The 17999-nt window shown below is 41.0% G+C and overlaps 1 protein-coding gene across 1 annotated transcript in view; it reads left to right on the top strand.

Moving 5' to 3' along the window:
• LOC309386166 (uncharacterized protein) overlaps positions 1–17419 on the top strand; it is a 60504-nt gene extending 43085 nt beyond the window's left edge. The window contains exons 3-5 of the mRNA XM_081941245.1: positions 15208–15320; positions 16197–16336; positions 17055–17419. Coding sequence (XP_081797371.1) covers positions 15208–15320; positions 16197–16336; positions 17055–17080 — 279 coding nt within the window. The 3' untranslated portion in view covers positions 17081–17419. The remainder of the gene's footprint in view (positions 1–15207; positions 15321–16196; positions 16337–17054) is intronic.
• Positions 17420–17999: the final 580 nt, after the last annotated feature.

Raw genomic sequence — 17999 nt, 5'->3', positions numbered from 1 at the left:
TCCCACATTAAAGGCCCATGTGGAGTTGCCTGTGAGGGGGCTTTTCTCTGCTGCATAACTGGGGTGTAGCCGGTCCAGGGTTGTCCGGAGCCAACGACCCATAAGCCGTTCTACGGGACTTTGCTTGGTGATTGGGCATGGGGTCGTATGCTGTGCCAGGAGGTATTGGGACAGTTTGTAGTGCCAATTCCCTGGCCCCAGGTGGCCCAATGCCTCCTTAACCGACTGGACGGTTCGTTCTGCCAGGCCATTTCCGGCTGGGTGGAACAGGACAGTCGGGGCGTGTCATATGCCATGCTGGCCTAAAAACATCTGGAAGAGTGTCGATGTGAACTGGGGCCCATTGTCAGTCACCACCACGTCAGACAACCCATGGGTCATGAATAGCCTCCCCAGCGCATTAATTACGGCCTCTGAAGTGGTGGATGGCATGAGTGCCAGCTCCACCCACTTCGAGTAGGCATCTATGAGGACCAAGAAGCTCTGCCCTAAGAACGGGCTGGAGAAATCCACATGGACTTGTGCTCATGGAGCCCGGGGCATGTCCCATTCCCTGATGGGCACAGAAGGGGGAACCGGTCTAGATTGCTGGCACTGCTGGCAGGTGGCTACCCAGTTTTCTATTTCCTGGTCAATCTTGGGCCACCACACATAGCTTTGGCCCAAAGCCTTCTTGCACACAATGCCCGGGTGAGCAGTGTGCAGGCAATTTAAAATTGGCGACCTAAGATTTGGGGGAGCTACCACCCTATTGCCCCATAACAGGCACCCATTAAGGATGGACAGCTCATGCTGCCATATATAATAGGGGTGAAACTCAGGATCTACTGGCCCCTGTGGCCACCCCCTGCACACCCAGTCCAAAACTTGGGCCAATATTGGGTCTGTGGCAGAGACCCTGGCAATATCCCGGGCCAATACTGGCATGGCCAACACTTCAATTAAGAGGACCGAAATTGTAGGAGCAGGGTCCAAAACAGGCGCTGGCAGAGGGCAGCGACTGAGGGCATCAGCGTGCCCCAAGTTTTTTCCTGGCCTATATTGTAGCTGATAATTATACACTGTTAGAAAGACTGTCCATCTGGACATTCTTGGAGACAAAATCTGAGGAGTCTGGCAATACCCCACCAGAAGACCCAAGAGGGGTTTATGGTTGGTCACTAAGTGAAAAAAATAACCATAAATGTAATAGTGAAACTGCTTTAACTCTGCTACAGCAGCTAGGGCCTCCGTATCCAGCTGACTGTAATTTCTTTCAGCTGCTGAGAGCGTGTGCAAATAATAGGCAATTCGGGCTTCTGAGACATTAGGTAGGATGTGACTCAGAACGGCCCCAATGCCATAAGGCGATGCATAGCATGCCAAAATTTAATGGGAGGCAATCACTGTATTGCACTAATAAATATTTGGATGTAAGGACATTCTTAACTGCTTGGGCTTCGGCTTCCTTAGACTCCCAATGCCAGGGCATCTTGGAGTCCAGGAGCCTATGAAGAGGCTCTGCCAAAGACACCTTATGGGGTAAAAAAATGGAATAAAAATTTAGCAGCCCCAGAAAGGCTTGTAGTTCAGCCTTAGAGGAGGGCTTGGGGGCTTTCTTAATTGCCTCTACCTTGGACGGAGTAGGGTGGATGCCTTTGGAATCAACTAGATACTCCAAAAATTCTACACTGGGAACCCCTATCCTACACTTTTCTTGTTTGAGTTTCAGCCCCGTTTGGCAGAAACGGGTCAGGACTGCTCTTAATTTATCGATGAGCTCAGCTTGATCCAAAGCAGATATAAGCACGTCGTCGAAATAGGGTACCACCCCTGGCAGCCCCTGGAGCATCCGCTCCATTAGACTCTGGAAAATACCGGGGGCTACACTGACCCCAAATTGCAAGTGTTTACATTTTAAAGCTCCCCAGTGCGTTATGATGGTTTGAGCCATGGCAGTGGCTTCATCCACCGGGAGCTGCTGGTAAGCTTGTGCCAAGTCTAACTTGGCAAAAATGTTTACCTGGCCCAAGGAATGGAGCAGATGATGAACCACTGGCACTGGATAAGGGTTGGCTTGCAACCCTTTATTAATGGTGCATTTAAAATCCCCCCAAATTCTAATACTACCATCCTGCTTAATAGGTATTACTATGGGGGTCTCCCAGGGGGAGTGGTCTACTGCTTTGAGCACTCCTTGCGCTATTAATTTATCTAGCTCTAAATCTACTTTGGGCTGAAAAGCAAAAGGCACTCTCCTGGGTTTTAGACGTATTGGCGCCACCTGGGGGTCCAAGTTAAAAGAAATGGGGGTCCCATTATATTTACCAAGCTTGTTGTCAAATACGTCCGTGAACTCGCTGGCCAGCATGGCAAAGGAATCTGGAACAATGGAGTGGATGCCAGAGACGTTGAGCCCCAATGCGGAGAACTAGTCAAGCCCCAGCAGGCTGGGCAGATGGCCATCTACAATGATGAGGGGAAGAGGCCCCTGGAAGTTATTGCCATAGTGAATGTGCCACAACCCACAATGGGTATTGGCTGTCCTTGATAGTCTCTGAGGTGAAGTGGGCACTGCCTGAGTTGAGCTTTGGTCAGGCTGGGCACTATCTGTTTGATAGTAGCTCAAGAGACCAGGGATTTGGAAGAGCCAGTGTCCACTTTCATCTTGCAGGGCTCTCCCTTTATGCGCACAGTCAGGTATATCTTATGGGTAGGCTTAGTCAGGGACGCATGGCTGATAGCCGAATCAGGGTGCTGCTGGTCACCTGCGATGGCAAAGCAGTCTTCGCGGTGTTTGGGAAGTCTTTTTATGAATTGTCTAGACAAGGCGTGCTCCGGAAGTGGGTCACCGATTGGCATGGCCGCTCTGCAGACCTTGGCTAAATGGACAGATTGAGTGGCTGCTAAAGCTCTGGCTTAAGCCTATAATCACATCCAATTTAAGCCTATAATTGGGACATAGAAAGTTAACAAATACTAGATAAGGCAGGTTAACGTGTAGTGTATGTTAGCACTGGCACAGAGACCTTCTACTGCTATCTAGGAAGAAATGTGGGTGTTTGATTCCTTGCATTCCTTGGTTTGAACTGTATAGTCCTACATAGTCCTACATATGTTCATGGTCAGTTAGTTGGCCTGGATAATTAGGTATTGACTTTGCAGATGATTCAGAATTTATAGTAGTGTTGTGTAGATTAGGGACAGCTTTGCCAATTATATCCGAAGGTTATAATTTCCTGTGCAAATCTTATGCTTTTGTAGTTGTAGAGGGCAACCACTTTTTGGTCATGGCATTGCATCATTTTGAATCACCTCACTGGAATATCTTTCAGAGTGCTTTAGTAGTTTGCATTTCTGTCTTAATAGGATTTGGAGTTTCATCTTTTTACTGAAGCCTACATTTTATGACCTGTGATTTTTAGCCTTTTGTAGGACTATAGAAACAGCGGTCTGCAACCAAAATCCTCTCTGTAGGGTGCTGAACATAACTACTAAAAGCAAAATGAGTCTGCTGCAGAATTTTCACTTATAATTACAGAATTGATCCCAAGAACAACACCAGAGTTCTTTGTCCAGAAGAGAGCAGTGCTAAGAGAGCACAGCTAAGATACTGTGCAAAACCCTCAAACTCCCAGGCCTCCACTAGAAGATCATTGAGGAAGGCACAGACCACCCAAAGGAGTGAGATGCGAGTTTAAAGCTGCCCTTTAGGTTTATCTATTTATCTAGTTTATCTATTTTTCAAAAACTCACTTTTGTCACAAATGGTACTATTTAATGCATAGTCTTTATGGAAATTGAATTGTCTTTTTAAAATAAACTAGACATCTCTGTGACATTTTGGACCATCCTTTGGGAGAAAGTTAGTGCTGTCTGATGTAACCAGAATGAACATGAAATTTTAGGCTGACCACATTTTCACCCCACAATGTTGGACTGTCTGTGATCATCTAAGAAGAATATATATTACAAATAAAAAAATAATTGTAGTGGCAAACAGATGTGAATAAAAATCAATATCAACTTGCCCAACCAGGTAAACAGTATGCCACAGGTGTCGGGGAAGTCATTTGTGGAACTTTGCTTCATAAATTGTTGTTCTACAATGCACTGTGATATATACTGTAGGTAAATATATTCTGGACATTTACTGGAAAAGCAGGCTGGGCTCCCTGGTCATGTAAAGGGGAACAGCTGCAGCTGAGGAGCTGAACCTGTATCAATCATCAAGATTCAAGTACCCATGCAAACTTTTTTTTTGATGTGAATGTTTGTCCTGTAATAGATAAAAAGAACCATGAAAAGCATCCAGATGTATGGAGCATGACTAGTTTGCTTCTAGGTAGCTCCCAATCAGATACTCTCAAATATTCATTTATATTTGATATTGGTGAATGAGAATACTGGCGCAAAAATGAGAAGAAGAAGAAATAATTTTCAAATTTCTCATTATACTTGCATATTATATTTTAGTATACATTATTAATTATGATGAAAATTCATAAAGAAAACTATGCTTGGGGATAAACAAAAATAAAAAAATTAAAAGCCCTGAACACTTCTGTTTTTATTTTTAACCACAATGCTAATCTAGCATAGCATGCATAATATGCACCAAGAAGCACCAGTTCAGGGATTTAACTTCATGCCATGAATCAGTGGCTCATAGAATATAAGTTAAAAAGACATTCAATCCTGATTTAAAGCATTTGCACATGAAGCATCACAAATAGAACCACTCTGATTTTAAAAAATGTAAGAGGAAAATCAATGGCTGCTTGCTTTGATTGATTGCATATGGCATTGATCATAAGTATGATACACACACACACACACACACACACACACACACACATGCACACATGCACACATGCACACAGAGAGAAGATGGATAGCTAGCTAGATAGACCGACAGACAGACAGACATAGATACAGAGATAATCCAAACTGGTTCTTAAGTGAATTGTGTCCAGTTTTACAACCTGATTTGCCATGGTTGTTAAGTGAATCACTAGGCTTAATTGAATCACATGGTCATTAAGCAAATCCAGCTTCCCACATTGACTTTGTTTCTCAGAAATTGACTGGGATAGTTGCAAATGGTAATCACATGACCATAGGATGCTGTAACTGTCATAAATATATGGCACTTGCCAAACACCTGATTTCTGATCACATGATCATGGGGATGCCATGATGATCGTAAGTACATCAATTGTAAGTCACTTTTTTCAGTGCCATTGTAACTTTGAATGGTCAATAGATGACTTATTGGATACACCAATAATTGAAACTGAGAAGATGGAGGGTGCCGTAGGTGGAATTGATATTGAAAAAGGTGTCGTAGGGGCATAGAGATTAGAGAACAACGGGAACCAAGATCAACTAGAGCTATAAATCCTATATATAAAACATAATGATGGAAGGAACAAAACTGCTTTCAATTAATATAAATGGACTTCATTCAGCAACCAAAAGAAGGAAAATATTTCAGAAATTAGAAAAATTAAAATTAGACATAATTTGCTTACAAGAAGTACACATTCAACAAAGAAATGGTCACTTATTAGTACAATCAAAACTTGGAAAAATTTTACTTCCTTGGCGGACTTTAAGAAAAGAGGAGTGATTTTTTTATATTAAAGATAAAATTTCAGTGAAACAAATTTACACAGATGAAGCTGGAAGAATCTTAATGGTGGAAATTATGGCTAATGCAAGGAAAATACTTTTAATTGCAATCTACGCACCTAATGAAAAACAGGATGAATTTTATAAGAAACTCCACAAGAAAATTTCTGACTTAGACTATGCTGATATTTGTATGATGGGAGACTTCAATGGCATTACAAATCAGAACATGGATTATAAAACTCACAAAACAATAAAATCAAATCGAAAAACACTCCCGAAATCCTTCTTTAGGATGATGGATGAAATAAACTTAAAAGATGTCTGGAGAGAAAGAAATCCTACCAAAAAACAATATACCTTCTATTCAAACAGACACTTATCATTCTCTAGAATTGATATGATTTGGGCTCCAACGGATTTAATTGGCACTGCACAAGAGGTGGAAATTGAACCAAGCATTTGGGCGGACCACAATCCAATGACAATAAAATGGAGAGCGCAAAGAACAAGATCTAGATGGATTCTAAACAACATGATATTGAAAGAGAAAGACTTTGTAAAGAAAATGGGAAAAGAATTGACCTTCTTCTTTAAAGAAAATAAAAAAGAAGATATGTCCTTGCAGAACCTTTGGGACACAATGAAGGCCTTTTCTAGAGGTCTGATAATAGATTATACAAGAATGAGAAATTCAAAAAAAAGACAAATATCTAAGGACTTAGAAAAAGACTATAGAATACTGGAAAAAGAACTACAGAAATTTCCACAAAAGAAAGACATTAAAATAAAAATGGATACAATTAAACACAAAATGGACTTATTGGAAAAGGAGGAACTGGCACAAAAAATTAGAGGAGCTAAACAGAATTATTTTGAAAATGCAAATAAACCAGGTAGATGGCTGGCATATAAATAGAGAAAGGAGAGAGAGGCCAAGAAAATACAACAACTAAGAGATGAACAAGGACAAATACACTATGGGAATATGGAAAAGAAGAAAATTATACAGGACTATTATGCTAAATTGTATGAACAAGAGAATATAAAAGAGGAAGAAGTCAAACAATATTTACAAAATGCCAGTCTCCCCCAAATACCAAATGATATTAGAACTATATTAGAAGGTAAAATAACAATGATGGAATTAACTGAAGCTCTTAAAAGACAAAATAATGGGAGGGCCCCAGGACCGGATGGTCTACCTGTGGAATTTTATAAAACACTAGAGGAATCCTTGGCTCTTCCCCTGTTAGAAGTTATGAACAAAGTATTGATTGAAAGTAAAATACCTAACTCATGGCTGGAAGCATACATTACATTGCTACCTAAAGAGGAGGCAGACCATATGCAAATTAAGAACTATAGACCAATTTCCTTGTTGAACTCAGATTATAAGTTATTTGCATCTATACTGGCAGAGAGACTGAAAAAATATTTAAATGGGTTTATTCACCCGGACCAAAATGGTTTTCTACCAAAGAGACAAATTAGAGATAATATAAGAACAATTTTGGACACCTTGGAATATTATGAGGCCCACCCTGAAAAGCAAATGGCTTTGATGTCCCTTGATGCGTAGAAGGCCTTTGATAATGTGAACTGGCTATTTATAATACAACAAATGGAACAAATGAACTTTGGCAAGAATTTTATTCAAGCTACACAAACGGTATTTCACAAGCAAACAGCTAAGATAATGATAAATGGAGATCTGACAGATCCTATTGAAATAAAAAGAGGTACAAGACAAGGCTGCCCACTTTTTGTCTTAACGTTAGAAGTTTTAAATAGAAGGATCAGAGAAGAGGAAGAAATAAAGGGAATGACTATTAAAAAAGAAGAATATAAGTTGCAAGCATTTGCAGATGATTTAGTTTTTATCCTTGAGGAGCCACTTGAATCTGCACTTAAATTGGTAGGAAAAATCGAGGAGTATGGAAAAGTTGCAGGCTTGAAAATAAATAAAGATAAAACAAAGATTTTGACAAAAAATATATAGAATATATTTAGATATAGAAGATCTAAATAAAATGGTGTTGAAATTTATATGGCAGAGGAAAAAAGCAAGAATAAAAGGCAAAGTGCTGCAGGATGCTAAATCAAGAGGAGGGCTGAGCTTACCTGACTGGGAGCTATATTATCAGGCAACAAGTCTGATGTGGATTAAGGAATGGATAATGTTAAGAAATGTTAGGCTTTTGAACCTAGAGGGCCATGATTTGTTGTTGGGATGGCATGCATTTTTATGGTATAAGGGAACTAAAGAACAAGGTTATTTTAGAAGGCACTATATAAGAGAGGCTTGTTATTAAATTGGGAGAAGGTTAAGAGGTTACATTATTTAAAAATTCCAGTCTGGATATCAACCATTGAAGCTTTTTCGTATTCAATAATATATAAAAAGGAACAAACAGTTAGATATGCTGAATTATTAAATACAGAGGGTGAACTCAAATCTATACAAGAATTGAAGCAGGAAGGTATTGAAGTTAATTGGTATTCATATGTACAAATACATTCTAGATACAATGAAGATAGAAAAAAGGAGGGTTTTTATGATAAAATGACTGAACTAGATAAAATCTTAACAGGTAACGATGAAAAAGTAATTTAAAAACTCTATGCCTACCTATTAGAGGTGAAATTACAGGAAGAACAAATCAAAGAAACTATGTTAGGTTGGGGAAAAAACTTTGGGCATTACCAATGGTTAGATAAAAAACCTGGAAATGAAATTGTTTTCTTATGCAATAATAGAAAGTTATATTTACTGTTATGAAAGGGGTTTTTTTACTTTTTATTTTTTATTATGCAATAGAGTACTTATCTACACAATATATGAAGAACAATAATGAACCTAATGTATAAGAGTGGGATGATTTGAACCTCTAGGTATTAGGTAGTGATCATTCTATACTATAAAGATTTTTGCTATACTAAATGGACTAATGATGATGTAATGAACAATGGATACATATATGAATTGACATACCTAAAGACTATATGGATTAATAATTAATAATGGAAAATTATATTTGGAGTTGTGGATGATTGATGACATTATGGTTAATTGAAAGTATAAATATGCCATATGAATTAATGGGAATCTTTTGTTTTAATCTTTGTTTTTACTCTCTAGAGTTAGGCGATATTATAATTCTACAAAGACTTATTGTTACTTAATAGATAATTATGGATTTAAGGAAATAAGGGCTGTCACAAATGAAAGAATATTAATGGTAATCTGAACACAATGCTCAATGAAATATTTAGTTATGTTTAATGGATAACCAGTGACTTTATTTTTAATTGTAAAAACTGTTGCACAAAAACTTGTAACCAAACGACATGCTTGATGAAATTGAGGAAAGTTGTTTTTTCTCCTTGCTTTTGTTCTGTATGTGTTGTCTTTGTTTTTTTAAAGAAAAAAATAAAAAAATATTTTAAAAAAATAGATGACTTATTCCCCATGCTGGCTTGGAAAATTTTGGGAATTAAAGTCCAGACATTTTAAGGTTGCTGAGATTGAGAAACACTGTCATAGATTATATTATAATGTGAATAAAATGTTAAGCACAAGCACAAAATACTGTATATAGCATAGACAACTGAATTATATGTATATAAATGTATAAATGCTAAAGGGTCAAGCTTTATAATGGTATACAAGAAATACATGTATATTTAGAGGCTATGGACCCTAAACTGCCTTCAAATAGTGCAGAACATAGAACATAGCTAAATTTGTAGAGTTTTCCATGTGTTTGTCATCCCAAAAGAATAAGACTTTCTTTTCCTCTGACATGCCAGAATAATTTAGCAGGAGGGGGCCACTAGGTCTGAAAGGAAAGGTATAGCCTAGGCTAAATATAATTAAGAATAAATCAATGGAACGAAAACAATTTCACCCAGAAATAAGTGTAAAGCAATTTGCAAGCACATCCATCTATCCAATCCTCTGTTTGTTATCTATGAAACCTTGAAGAATTAGAGTTCCCAGGTTTCCTTGAATGTTTGCCAAACCTGACTGGTTTGTACATGTGCATAACCACATGTACAAGGTTAGCACTGAAAATAATATTTTAACTTTAGAATTTTTTAAAAATCACATGGTTACAGTTGCTATCAACATCATTCAGGAATGCTTTTGTTGATTGAAGATGATAGCTGAAAATTCAGAGGAAAAATTAAAGTAAAGTACAAGCATATTTAAGCATAATTGCCTTAAAAACCAAATTGGCAGTAATCTAATCTATGTTTTTGTTAAAAATGAAACATCCCAGAAGACTGACTCTAGCATAGAAATGACAAAACAAAAAATAAAAAAACCAACCCAGCTCATTTCAAGTAGCATTGTGGACAGGATCCAGTCAAAAAGAGCCACTTGTAAATTGAGTAAAGACTTTACTCAAATGTCACAGCTGCCATGGTGAATGTGATGTGAATTCAAAATATTTGTTGCCCTGTAAGTTTGGTTTGATTGCAAGGATACAGAAGACATGTCTGTAGAAATTGTTTAATGTGATGTGTGCAAAGCTTCAATGTGCAATGTAATTGCCACAGTGCCATAATTGCCATCACTCATGGTATTGTTGCTTTCTGCCATGTCCCATGACTGAAACACAAAAAAGAGATCTTACGCACACACTGAATGTATTTCTGGGTACATTACTTTTTTCATACATGTAAGATCGTTGCATGATTTTTCAGGAAAAGGTTCCCATGTTTGTTTATTAGATTTATATCCCATCCCAAGCGGAAATTAAGGGGGTTTTTAATTAATCATTTTTTAACAGTTTTAACGGGTTCCAGGGTAGGGGGGAAGGGGATTCAGGCCAGGAGGGAAAGTAGAGCCAGGCAAACAGGTGTGGGAGGGAGGAGAGGGAGCAGAGTGGGGGAGGAGAGTGATAATAGCATTCCAGTACAGGGCTCTGTTATACCAACGGTCGTGGGGAGGGGTGGGTGCAAGGACAGACTTAGAACTTGCAGTCGGTTGGGAGACCGTGGTTGTTGGTTACACCCGGTCGCTTGTACCAACCCCCGCACTCTAGGTGGCCAGGATCTACAGAGCCAGGGCCTTAGGCTGATGTTATGCAATGCGAGGTCCGCTGTTAACAAGGCCCCCCTCATTAATGACCTGATTTTGGAGGGGGAGCGGACCTCGCAGGAATAACAGAGACCTGGTTGGGCCACGAGGGAGGTGTACCCCTCGTGGACATGTGCCCACCAGGTTATTGAGCATTCCACCAGCCACGGGCCCAGGGTAGGGGCGGTGGGGTAGCGGTAATTATCCGGGAAGACCTGGAGCCGAGAGAGTTCACTGTGCCACAGATATCCGGGTGTGAATCCCTTGTCGTGAGATGGGGCCCAGGGAGACAGTTGGGCCTGCTGATTGTATACCTGGCTCCTCGCTATACATCAGCGGCCCTGCCTGAGCTCCTCGAGCTGATCGCAACGATGGCAGTTGAGACCCTTTTGGTCATGGGGGACTTCAACTTGCCATCGGTGGGAGAAGCATCTGAGGTGGTTCAGGAGTTCATGGCTTCCATGACAGCCATGGACCTGACTCAGTTAATTCAGGGTCCCACACACGAGGGAGGCCACACACTGGATCTTGTTTTTGTCTCTGACCAGTGGACGAGTGATCTGGGAATAGGGGACATAGCTATTACTCCCCTGTCATGGTCAGACCACTCACTTCTCCGACTTGACTTCCCTGGTGCTACCCCCCACCACGGGGAGGCGGAACCAGAATGTCCTAGATGGTTCCGCCCCAGGCGCCTGATGGAACCGGAAAGGTTCCAGATGGAGCTTGGGCCACCTCCTCTAGACCTGACCCGCCCCCGGATAGAGGACCTAGTAGCCACCTGGAATAATGCGGCTGCCGGGGCCTTAGACCGGGTGGCGCCTTTGCGGCCTCTCCTGCGGCGACGAACCACCCTGGCCCCTTGGTTCACCGAGGAGCTAAGGGTGATGAAACGCCACAAGAGACGCCTAGAGAGCCGATGGAGATCCTCCCATTCTGAACTTGACCGAACACATGTACGAACCTACTTAAGGACATACCTTGTGGCAATAAGAGCGGCCAAACGTCGACATTGTGCCGCTCTTATTGTGTCCGCAGATAACCGCCCTGCCGCCCTGTTTCGGGTGACCCGCTCTCTTCTTTCACAGAGACCGTGGGAAGCCCCTTTACAGGGCAGGGCAGAGGAATTTGGGAAATATCTGCAGGATAAAATCGCTCAAATCCAGAGGGAATGGGTCCCACTCAGTGGGCTAGGAGGGATGCCCCAGGCGAGTCTTGAGAGACCATTCTGGGAGGAGTTTGACTCGGTTGTCATCGAGAATTTGGACAGGTTACGCGGGCGACTACGAGCCACCACATGTTCATTGGACCCGTGTCCCTCCTGGCTTGTACTGGCATCCTGGGAGGTTACACGAGACTGGCTCTTGGTGCTAGTGAACGCTTCATTGGGCGAGGGGTTCTTACCGGCCGCCTTGAAAGAGGCGGTTGTGAGACCCTTACTCAAGAAGCCTTCCCTGGACCCAACGGAGCTAGCCAATTACCGTCCTGTCTCCAACCTTCCTTTCTTAGCGAAGGTTGTAGAGAGTGTGGTGGCCCAACAGTTCCCACGTCACCTGGAGGAGAATGATTATCTAGACCCACGCCAGTCCGGCTTCCGACCCGGGCACAGCACAGAGACGGCCTTGGTCGCGTTGGTAGATGATCTCTGGAGGGCCAGGGATAGGGGTTGTTCCTCTATCCTGGTCCTATTAGATCTCTCAGCGGCTTCTGATACCATTGACCATGGTATCCTCCTGCATCGGCTGGAGGGGCTGGGGGTAAGGGGCACCGTTTTACGGTGGTTCTGCTCCTACCTCTCCGACCGGACGCAGCGTGTGTTGGCAGGGGAGCAGAGGTCGTCCCTGAGGCCTCTCACTTGTGGGGTGCTGCAGGGGTCAGTCCTCTCGCCTCTCCTGTTCAACACATATATGAAACCGCTGGGTGAGATCATCCGTGGTTTTGGGGTGGGATATCATCTGTACGCTGATGATACACAGCTGTACATCTCCACGCCGAACCACCCCAACGAGGCCGTTGAAATGATGTCCCGGTGTTTGGAAGCCATACGGGTCTGGATGGGTGACAACCGACTCAAACTCAACCCCTCCAAGACGGAGTGGCTGTGGCTTCCGGCCCCCCGGTTCAACCAGCTAATTCCAACACTGGCCATTGGGGGTGAACAACTGGCCCCCATGGAACGGGCGCGCAATTTGGGCGTCCTCCTGGATGCCCGGCTGTCCATGGATGACCATGTGGCAGCCGTGGCGAGGGGAGCGTTCCACCAGGTTCGCCTGGTGCGCCAATTGCGCCCCCTATTGGACCAGGATGCCCTTCGCACAGTCACTCACGCGCTGGTGATGTCCCGCCTAGACTACTGTAATGCTTTCTACATGGGGCTTCCCTTGAGATGCACTCGAAGACTGCAGCTGGTCCAGAACGCGGCCGTGCGGGTGATTATGGGGAGTACGAGATACTCCCATATAACACCTCTCCTGCGCGAGCTGCACTGGCTTCCTGTGGTCTATCGGGTGCATTTCAAGGTATTGATTACCATCTTCAAAGCGCTCCATGGCACAGGACCTAGCTACATGCGGGATCGCATCCTGCCCCATACATCCCTACGACCAATTCGCTCTCACAGAGAGGGACTTCTCCGGGTGCCGTCCACTAAGCAGTGCCAGAGGGCGGCGCCCAGGAGTAGGGCCTTCTCTGTGATGGGCCCAGCCCTCTGGAATGACCTCCCCCCGGATATTAGCATTACCACCGACCTCCGCTCCTTCCGTTCAAAACTCAAGACCCACCTTTTTCAACTAGCAGGCCTGGCTCAACCATAGCTCCATTTTATTCCTCCTGGCAATTTTTAAACTTGTAATTTCCATTGGGGTTTTAATTTAACTTATTTTAATATTTCTGTGTTATTATAATGATTGTATTGTGTTTTATACCTCCTCCGTACAATGTGTAATTTTATAATATGTGTTTTTATGTATTGTACGCCGCCCCGAGTCCCTTTGTGGAGAGGGAGCAGCTAACAAATTTAATAAAATAAATAAATAAAATAAATAAATTTTTATTTTGTATAACCAAGATACCATACCTATTGCTTCCTTCTCCTACATCCTTTGCAATAAAAACCTTGTGAGGTATGTTAGACTAAGGGGAACCAGAATCACCCAATCAGCTTCTGTGTCTACGGGCGGATGAAAACTCATAGGCTCCCACTCTCTAGTTCTGCACCTTAACTACTACACCACAGAAAACTTCCTTAGACTGGGTTGATTTCTAACCTATTTCAACACTGTGTAGAAATTCTTCTCCTAGTGCCAGACTGTGGCATCATCTGATGCTACTATTTTATTTTAAAAGGAAGCTTTATTCTTTGGATAGGATTGTAGTCCTCTAGCCTGGTTATCTAGAGCATAAATAATTAAAGCCAGTCCATTCTCTCTGGAAAGGCTTGCAGTTAATTTAGCAGGTTACCTACAGAACTGACTTCACCCCATCACATCAGCCCATCCCACTCATTCAGGCAGGGAAAGCATGCTACAGACCCCATCAATTGGGGAATTCTAACTGGATGGTGGTGGTCAAGGAAGAGGACTTTTTCTGCCAATGCCCCTGCTTTGTGGAACATCTTGCTCCCAGAGGTGACGAAAGCCCCCAGTCTTCTCGCCTTCCACAAAGGGGTCAAAACCTGGCTACGTAGCCTTGTATAGGAACACCAGGGCACACATAGCCATTGCACTAGTTGGTCCCATGAGCACCCCCTCCATACATGTTTCCCCATCTTGGATCTTTCCATTTCTTGAGATTTTATAATGATTTACATTTTAAAATTTTTAATCTTAAATTATTTGGTTTTATTGTATTGATTAAATTGTACACTGCCCAGAACTCCTCTGCGAGGAAGATGGGCAGTTAAGTAGTTTAATTAATTAATTAATAAATAAATAAATAAATAAATAAATAAATAAATAAATAAATAAACAAACAAACAAACAAACAAACAAACAAACAAACAAACAAACGTATGTATTTGTGTTACAACCCCTGGTATGCCTATATATATAATTGTGGTGAATTTTAAAAATTTATTGATTGTTAAACTATACAAGTGGTAGGGGCATATGTGTAGATTATGTATACAATGAAAACAGTTTCTACTGATTTGTCAATTCAAGAAGCATATTGGTAGGAAATACAAATAGTTTCCTCTCTTCTGTTGTTGATGCGACAGTTGTGATACAACCACACAGTTATGCTCATTGCCACTACAAAGCCCTTCCAAAGCCCTTCCTCCCTTCCATTGTACAAAGTTGTTCAATATATTTTCTCATTAGCAAGAAAGCTAATGAGATTCTTCATTCATTCTGATTCTTCATGTTTTTTTCTGGGTGAAATGCCATGTCTTAGTTTTTTTCTCAGTTGTCAATGCAACCCAAAGTGAGCCATATTGTGGCCAACTGTACTCACCCTTAGTCAGCTCCAGCTCATCTTTGCCTCATCATTTTTTCCTTCTCTTTCAGGACTGCTGCATTTCTCTCTTTTCACCACCTGTTTTCTACCAGACCACAGCAAAATATCAAAAAATGACTGAACTACAAATGTTGCCAGTTGCCTGTAAGGCACGATTGTGCCAGTGAGTCACAATTGTGCAACTTTTTGGCTTGCCTGGTCCTTATTAAGTGAAGCAGAATTGCCTTGGACCACATATAAAATATATGATATAGCTAATGTATATATATAACACACTTCCTTTATTTTCTTGTGGGACTGCTTTACTAGTTGTCTAGGGCCACATGTGGCATACAGGCTGCAGGTTGGACAAGTCTACCCTAAATTATAATATATACCTGCCCCTTAATTCAGAAAATAGCAAAATTAATGAACTGAGCCAACTATTGGTTTATAATTGGGTTTGGCAACATGTAGCCCTCTGGAAGTTGAACGGTACTTTTCTTCCTCTTATTAATATTGGTTGATGGGCTTTGTGCTTCAGCAATATCTGGAAGGCCACTGCTTCCTCTCTGACAGATTCCACATAATCCACCTTTAATCAATCATTCAGTCATCCTTCAGCCTTTGGATAATGGTTACTTGAAATAATATACTTAGGGTTGAGTTCTGTAATGGTACACCATATGTGGTTTCTGCCCCAGCTTTTCTTTTCTTGAAATAATAGATAATAGTCTTTCTCTGTGTTGGTGTGAGTTTAGGTAGAGATATTACTATGTACTACATAAGTTCTACATAAAAATATTTAAGAACAGATCAGGTAGAAACATTAAAATGTATTTGGGTGGTTGTTATTCATATAGGTTTTCTGTTTAAGTGAAATCAAAAGAAAACTTCTATGTTTTTGATACCATCATAGTTCAGTACAAAGAGCAATTCACACTGTACAAAGTAGAAAATTGCCAGATAAAATGTTTTGCTGATATGTACCATTTCAAATGTTTTCATCTCTATCTTAATTCATTTTTCACTGTTGACAGCAATGAATTTATGCTTGCAGAATTTTCCACCAGAGCTCCTGGAACAGCTACTATCTCAACTGGGAAAGCTCTTGTCATCAGTGGAGAGATACTCTCCTCCCAGCCTATTTCTCTACCACCTATCCTAAACATCCTTTGCTTTTGGTATTGTGTTCACCAGGTAAGATCCTAACTACATATGATCCAAAATGACCCCTGATAATCAGAGGAAGAGTTTCACAGAAGCAGGCAGACTTGGCTCCAAAGCTTACTTAACTGCACTTGGCCAGATCTGTGGTAAATTTATGCTGAACAAAGCCATCTGGAATCACCATCTATCCTAATTTCTTTGCTATGGTTATTGCTAAGGTTTAACAACCTCAATTAGGAATTCATAACATTGTAAGTCGAGACACGTCAAATCACCATTTTTAAAATATGTGAGGTTTCTTTTTTTTTCTTTGATTGATTGACTGAATGCCATGATTTATATACTTTTGGGAAAGTATTATGCAATCTAAATGATTGCCATAACTAAGTTTTAGTGCCAACTTTCTGCTGTGTAAAATACAGGTAAGTCTGGCAAACATTTTTTAAATTCTCCACAGCCATGAGGATGTACACTGCTGTATTGAAATCCTAAGGAGGAAAAAAGCATCTGTTCCACTTGGTAAATTTAGCAGGGGAAACTTGGGGCTAACATTCACCAGCATGCAAGAAGGGCAAAAGATGGGTTCCACTTTTGGAAAAAGGATGTGTATGTTTTTTAGTGCCAGATAGGCTTCACTGCAGACCACAGTCATTTATGATTTCACAAATTAGACCTGGAAGAGGAAGAGGTAGCTCCCATTATTCCACATGGAAATCACAATTTCTTCCATGTCTAAACTCTCTTGCAGTCTATTTTGGAAATATTTATTTATAAAGATGCTGGTGAAAGAAACTGAATAACCCTCCCTTTGGATTAAAACCCTATTCATTCATTGATAACTGAATCTAAGGAAACTAAAGAGGAAAGTGATCTGAAGACAAGGGGATGGGATAAGAAAAGGAGATGCTTTCCACAAGTGATTCCACCTAGAATTATTTATCAATGCTCTTCATCCTTTCATCTAATGGTACTTTGCATTTAAAAATAAACAATTCCAAACAGAAGAATATAATAATGCAATTAGAACAAAATGAAGAAAGGAAAACAAAAAAACTTGCATAAGAACATTAGTAATAGTCTTCTTGTCTTGTTTTAGAAGCAAGGAAAGAAGACACGGGGCATAGAAATAAAATTCCACTAAAAGCCTTTGTTTTGTGTATCTGTCAGATTGATAGTTAATGTCCAATACAAACTATAGTAAGGAACTCAAAATCAGAAATTGCTTTTGTAAATTTATTTATAATGCAAGTATTGTCCTATGAGCCTGTCAGTTGTTGCTTCCAATTCATGCATATAGCACTTTAAAAATATCTCTCTGAACACTCTACGTTCTTTGCCTCAGTTATATCCTGTGGGAGGGAACTTCTGAGGTAGATTATATGTTTCAAACTGAACTATTTCCTTAGATTCATTTTAAATTTACTGCATGTCAAATTGATTTGAGCTTTGCTCCCATAGTTGCTTACTGATAGGTCAGGATAAAAAGGAGCGTCTGGCTGGTTTTTCATCAAACTAGTCATTATCATATATTCCAATCTTATAGAGGAGCAAGGTTTACTCATATAAACAGAAGTCTGAAAGGACATCTAGGAGCCTGGCTTCTTATATGCAACCAAGAAATATCAACAAATTGACTTTAGAAAGTCAGCCCTTTTCTGTGTAACCCCTCCAAAAAATTTAAACAGCAATTTTC

This window comes from Natrix helvetica (genome assembly GCF_964273705.1).
Source record: "Natrix helvetica genome assembly, chromosome: 2".
NCBI classification, from domain to species: domain Eukaryota; kingdom Metazoa; phylum Chordata; class Lepidosauria; order Squamata; family Natricidae; genus Natrix; species Natrix helvetica.
Note: the sequence above shows the minus strand (reverse complement) of the source record. Positions and strands in the feature narration are given on the sequence as shown.